Below are 6,428 nucleotides of genomic sequence, written 5' to 3'. Positions count from 1 at the left end.
GTATGCAAAATAGAGGGTGAAAGGCCTTGACCTGAAAAAAGAGAAGTGGCAATTCTCAGGGCCATACATACTGTCAACATGCACGTCACAACCTCTGGCTGCTATCTTGTCTGAAAAAAATAGAAATGATTTACTTTCCTCATCGTATAGCAGAAAGGAACAAGATCCGATGAGCATGCAGGAAACATCTTGCCCTGCCATCTCCTACCAGCAATTTTGCAGTATTCAGTCAGAGCGTATAACATGAGTAGATTACTTTGTGTGTTATATGTGTATCATCATTGAGTTATTTATGAAAAAAATAAATAAATATGTACAACTCCTTCAGACATTACATTTGTGGTCTAAAGGTGGATGCAGCATCTAGCCATGTCTACTGGTAGGAATCTGGCAGAAAGGTAAGAGAAAGCACTGTGTTTACAGCCACTGTGGACTGTGGACTGTTCAGTCAAAAACATAACCTAAGTTTAAAACAAAACTTTGTATGAGGAAAAAAAAATATATATATATCTATATATATGTATATAGATATAGATATGTGCAAAACTGGCAAACTGGAGGCAGCCAAATCATTGAGAATTTAAGAAATGAGAAAGGCTGCCCTTACAAGACTGACCAGAGCAGTAGAAAAGAGCAGAACAAGAAAGCAGCCAAATAACTTGCTATTGGCAACCTACAATGTCTGTTTACTAATCTCTCACAATCATATATGAGTAACATAGCTAATTTAATTTTCTTCTGATATTTCCAAGAAATAAGATGATTCAACAAAAAGGCAAAAAATAAATAAAAAAAATCCCCCCCCCTTTTTTTTTAAATCCAGATAACCAAAGCTGGAAAACGTTCTTTTGGCCTCCTGAGATAAAGTCAGTATTCCTCCCTAAACTACAGCCAGGGGACCAACCCTTGCATCATTAGGGCTGATAAGCCAACTTCCAAAGAGCCTTCGCTCTGCCTAAGATCAGTTGAAAAATGGAATGATAACAAGCACAGCAGTTGCTCCAGTCCTCTCTTCTTGCCCACCTTAAAGAAGAAAACATCTTTTGTCATAACAGTTAAATGTCCTCGGTTTTGTACTGTCAACAGCTTCAGAGAGATGGATAAATGAACAGAGCCCTGTCAGGATATCCTGTCATTCAGTTAGGAAGGGTTTATTCAGCCTTGCAGCGAACACTTTCAGTGCAGACCCTGAGTTTTGGAATTTTTCTTGTTTGCAGGGAGGCTTCACGTGCTCTCGCTTTTACTCATTTTCCTTCAGGAAGACAAGTGTCATTTTAAACTACTTGCCTAAAAATCCTGAAGCAATAGCAACTCTAACAATCACTTTAGGTCATAAATTTAGTACTCATGTCTGAAGAACTCTGAGAAAAAAAAAAATCAAATTCTTCACAATGGAAAAAAATCCATTCATTTTATACTTTTTGGCTTTTTTGGTTGCAATGAAGCTGTGTTTGACATCAAAAGTCCCAGATCAGGTAAGAAGCAGCTTTTTATTCAAATAATGATTTATGATGTGTCTCTATTACACTGTGGGAGTGGCGGTTCATTCACTGTTACAGAGAGAATTGTTAACAGATAGGGTATCTTACAGAATAAAAAAAAAAAAAAACCTTTAACAGTCACTGATGCCATGTGGCACTGAATTACAAACCAATAGCTATATAATTCAATCCTCTGAAATAAGATAAATGTATCTGTTTTGTCTGGCTGAGATTTTGACTCAAAAGATGTGCCAAATATGCTGAAAAAGCCTCTAAAAATGGTAAACCTGGCAAAAAAAGACTGTAGCTGACATTCATCAAAAGCAACAAAAGAAAACCATTTGAATTTCTGATAAGTCAGAAGATGAAAGGAGAAAATTTGCCATAGCGAATATCTACTCTACTAACCAGAAGGAAGAAATGTTATTTCAGAGATTTAGGGAAAAAAAAAAATAGGGAATCCAGCCATTTAAAGTAATTTTATGAAGTTATAAGTCTATGTAAAATATTTGTAGAGTTTTGTGTATGTATCACATACAAATGGTGTATGGATCTGTGGAACTTCATGAAATCTGTTTTCAACACTCTTGTAGTGAGGCAGAAAGAGTTGTTTTACTAATCTGACCCAGGATTTTGTCAGTGAGATAAATATGCACTAATTTAAATTGCCTCACAACATGATGCTTTAAATGACTGTGTTCTGGAGAAAAAACACATGTAGAACAGGAAACAAAAGGACAGGGAGAAACTGAACAAAAAATAAAAATAAAAAAAGGAAACCACTTTTTTTTTTTCTTCTTTTTTTTTTTTTAATGGAAAAATACTTTGTCAAGTACAAACAAGTACTGGGAAACGCGTTATTCCATCTCTCGGAAAGAGCCACTGACAAATCACCTTTCTTCTAATGTCTCTAATGGCAAAAAGAGAAAAGGAGGAAATGGGAGAAAGTGGAAATAACCCTGCCATTTTAAAATAGTTTTTATAGGTGGTGGGAGGGAAAATGTACACAACCTATTTTTATTTAGAATTTATCTTCCATAAAATCTCTTTGAATTTTCTTGTTCCAAAACTAAAATTTTGTGGGATGCCTTTTTGGATAAAAACTGCTGCGCTGAGGTCATTTCAGCCGCTCCTACCAACACCTTTTCAAGTCTGAACCTCACAACCTCAGACTTGTGATGGTTTCCCCAGGCACCTGCAAGGCGCAGGGCTTAAATAGTCAACTTGGTTAAAGAAGTGGAAAAAATCAGACAATGCTCTGAATTTATGATGATTCTTCAACATTAATGGTACTGATTTGACTCAGTGGAAATATTTATAGGAATTAAGGTCCCCAGACTGCACGTATATGTGGTGGTGTTTCTTGCTCTGGCACATGAGGAATTTCTCGTTAAGGGTGGGCTCTTTGGTGGCTGCATTGGTCCTGAGCACTGGGATTTTGATAAGGTTGAAGCGCTCATGATGCAGTTTTGGGTGGGAAGCAAGGTGCAGGGATGCTCTAGCTGAGTTTGTGGGAGACACTTTAGACCTGAAGCCCAAGAGCCAGCTTAGCCCAGCACTTCTGGGCCCTGCCAAGAGGACAGAGAGGCTGCTCAGTTCACCTCACACGGCACTGCTTGCTGTGGCTTTGCCTAGTGTTTACTCTAGTTATATCTTCATTACACCCACATCTGGAAAATCTGGAAAAGGGTCTCATTTTTATTTCAGTGATGCCTGAAATGCAACTGCACTACAAGAAGAGGCTTCATCACCCAAATATAACTCCACCGCATTTGAAAGATCAGAAATTTGAAATTCAGATTTCAATGGTATCTTTGTAAAGACTAAAAACTGACAACTAAATAGCTCTTGAAATGTACTTACAACTGGGCAATCACAATCAAGCAGAGACCCTCAGAGCTCATGTAACTTAATCTCCTTGTCAGCATCTGGGACACATCCTCACCATCCCTGTTAATGAAATGTGCTCCGATCACAAACACTGAAGGAAGGATAACCAGCAAAGGGGAAAAGCTGCTGGGGTGAGGGCCTCATGTCAGACTAGCAGGCTATAGCACATGTAGAAATCCTACCCTGTGAACCAGTGTACCCGCCAAGGGCAACTATGAACTTCTGCAACAAGGCTGCACAGTCCACATGCACACAGAAGGTCCACATCTGGGACTGGACTGCACAGGAGTTCATGTGAACGTATTTTGTTTGAAAATCCCTGAGCAGAAATACCAGAGGCTATCACATCAGCAACATAAAAAATGCAGTAGGCTCTGTCATTGGAAGCGATTATTTGGGATAGACTCTGCATAGAAAATGACCCAAAGATCTGCTGAGGTGCTGCTGCACAAAGGGTTAGTGGTCAGTCTGCTGAGGTGGGGGACAGAAAAGACCTGGCAGGGCAGCACAAGGGTCCTATTCATGTGCACCGGCATTGCCCAGCCAGACTGGGTCTGACATTCCCCATCCAGAAGGCCTACTGGCAAACTGAGCAGGATGTGGAGGGAAGCCGGGGAAGTGACTCAAGAATTGGGAAACAAGAGTCATAGCAGGGAATTCAAGCAATGCTATTTACTTAGGTGCACAAAGAACATGTACTTTGATCTTCAGCTGTATGTATTTATAGGAAGGGAGTAGTAAACTTGGTAAGAGAACAGTTTGCTACTTGTCATGCAGTCTACAGAAAAGCAATGGCTGGAGGCTGAAGCAAACCAATCACAGCTGAATTGTGACAGAAACAACATACCACATTTTGCTTCTCCACAAACTGACCAGCCATTTCCAAATCAAACAAATGCTTTTTAAGAGATCTCTTGCTCAAACAAAATTTCATGCAAGAACCTCCAGTATCCTGTATTATACTCCTCTGGTACAATTGTCTTAGTTGTATAATCTGTGAAGCTACCTCTAACCTCCACAGCCTACTATTAACATATCAAAATATTTCTAAATGGATGATGCTGCTGTAACTGGTCCCTGCATACATACGTACACACAAGCATGCACACATATGCAGTAGGCAGGTACAGCTCTTGAAAATAAACTTTTAAGCATTTCCTCCTTGTTGGACTGGCAATAGTTCAGACATTGTCTTAATTGACTGCTTGCTACTTAATTGAAATGCCATTCAGAGAGTTCACTTCAATCCTGCTGTATCAGATAGGAAGTCTGTCACGGTCAATATTGCTTCAGTGAGTTAAGACCACCTAAATGGTCCATACATAGACATCAGTGGGTAAATGGTTATCTTGGACTAGAAAATTAAGCACTTTACAATACTTCCTCTCCTGCAATGATAGTTTCATCTATTATTTTTGTTGGCTTTTAAAGACCGTATTTTGCAATACATTACTTCTCTTCACTTGTGAATTATGAACTTGCTTCTAGAAGTACTCACCATAAAGATAGAAGAGGAAAACAGCAGTAAGTGGAGTTCAGCAAAGAGTTTTGCATTTAGATGGACTGATTGTTTTAGTAGCAGGAAGCAGAGACATTTTTGTTATATAGATGCTTTCAAAAATCTAATTTCTACACCACAAAATACAGTGCCAAAACTGTGACAATGTCCTAAGCCGTATTTTTTTCCCCTTTTTGCCACCTTCTCAATTCATTTGTTAGATTTGCATTCTCAAAACACCACAGCAAGTGGCAGGAGCCCTTGGCATTCAAGCTGGAGGGCTACAGCCAGATTTCCTAAACCAGGCTGTTTGTAGCTTTCTTCAGGTGGGGGAAGAGGAGGGTCAGGCCCATAACTTCTACCAGATTTCAAAGGAAAGCTGGACAACATTCTTTTATGTCTATTTGAAAATACCAGCCATAATCCCCCATTTCAATACAGCAGTGTTGATAATACAAAACCCGCCTTAACAAAGGCCTGTGCCATGCTCTGCGTGCGCAGAGCCACAAGCAACTTCCTCCACACCTAATGTTTGGTTTTACCACTGGATGAAGAAGGCACTTGCCAGCACTTGTCTGTCTCCATCCTGCTTTGGGTTGTCAAGGCAGTTTCAGAATTAACACTCTGAATATAGCTGATGCTGTCTCAGTAACCTCCATTTCAAGTCTGCTGGACTTAGCATTCTTATAAAGAATTCTTATAAAATATTCTTAATAGAAATAATACTCTTAATCAAGTTTGTCCTGCATAAACATATTGAGTGTATTTCATGCAGTGAATACTACTGGAAGCCCTAGCATGTAGTATGCTACCAAGTTGAGCCCCAGAGCAGGGGTTTGTAGCTGCTCAGCATGACAGAGCTTGTGGCTGAGCTCAATTTGTCATTTGTCAGCGAAGCCACTGGGGGCAGAGTTATACCAATTCAGAGACCTATCCCTTCTTTTTAATGAATCTTTTCCCATTACAGATGAAGAAGCAATGTGATCAAAAGCTGCTCATTCGAATGAAAACTGAATGTGTACCTTGCTCTTTAAACCTCGAAACCCAGTGCCCTGCCGGCTACACCAAAATCACCAATGGGACTGGAATACCGGACTGCAGGTATTTCTTCTGTCTGAGCTTTTTACCATGAATAATGCTCTCTGTGAATTACAAGATATTGATTTGTATCACAAATTATCACCTCTATGCAGTTTTCTTAAGGAAAATGTAAATGTTATTTACAGCCAGCATTTATTGACTTCACCTGCTCCAGAATTCAAGTGTCACTTAGAGCACTTTGTGTCTAAAGTTAAACAGTAAATGACATAAGAGGAAAATAAACATTGGTATCAATGGCCTATGAAATTTTTCTTTGAGTGGTATCATAAAATGGCTTCCTTATTTATTCTGCATGCTTGAAATGAATAAGAGTGTATAAACAATAGAATTTTCAAACTGCCAGGCTGGGTGTGTGGGGGCTAGACAGGGCAGGAAAATATCTCAAAAGAAATCTAAAAATTTGCCTGAATTTCAATTAAGGGACAAAATAAATAAATAAATAAAATTAAAAAAAAAAA

General features: G+C 39.1%; 1 protein-coding gene across 1 annotated transcript in view; it reads left to right on the top strand.

Annotated features, from left to right (window-relative positions):
* Positions 1 to 847: 847 nt before the first annotated feature.
* The window catches only part of STAB2 (stabilin 2), an 88,583-nt gene continuing 83,002 nt past the window's right edge, over positions 848 to 6,428 (top strand). Inside the window, exons 1-2 of the mRNA XM_038183810.2 lie at positions 848 to 1,475; positions 5,837 to 5,970. Of these exons, the coding sequence (XP_038039738.1) occupies positions 1,392 to 1,475; positions 5,837 to 5,970 (218 nt within the window). The 5' untranslated portion in view covers positions 848 to 1,391. The remainder of the gene's footprint in view (positions 1,476 to 5,836; positions 5,971 to 6,428) is intronic.

The sequence above is a fragment of the Anas platyrhynchos genome, chromosome 1 (genome assembly GCF_047663525.1).
Source record: "Anas platyrhynchos isolate ZD024472 breed Pekin duck chromosome 1, IASCAAS_PekinDuck_T2T, whole genome shotgun sequence".
NCBI lineage: Eukaryota > Metazoa > Chordata > Aves > Anseriformes > Anatidae > Anas > Anas platyrhynchos.
This window is presented reverse-complemented; position numbering and strand designations above follow the sequence as displayed.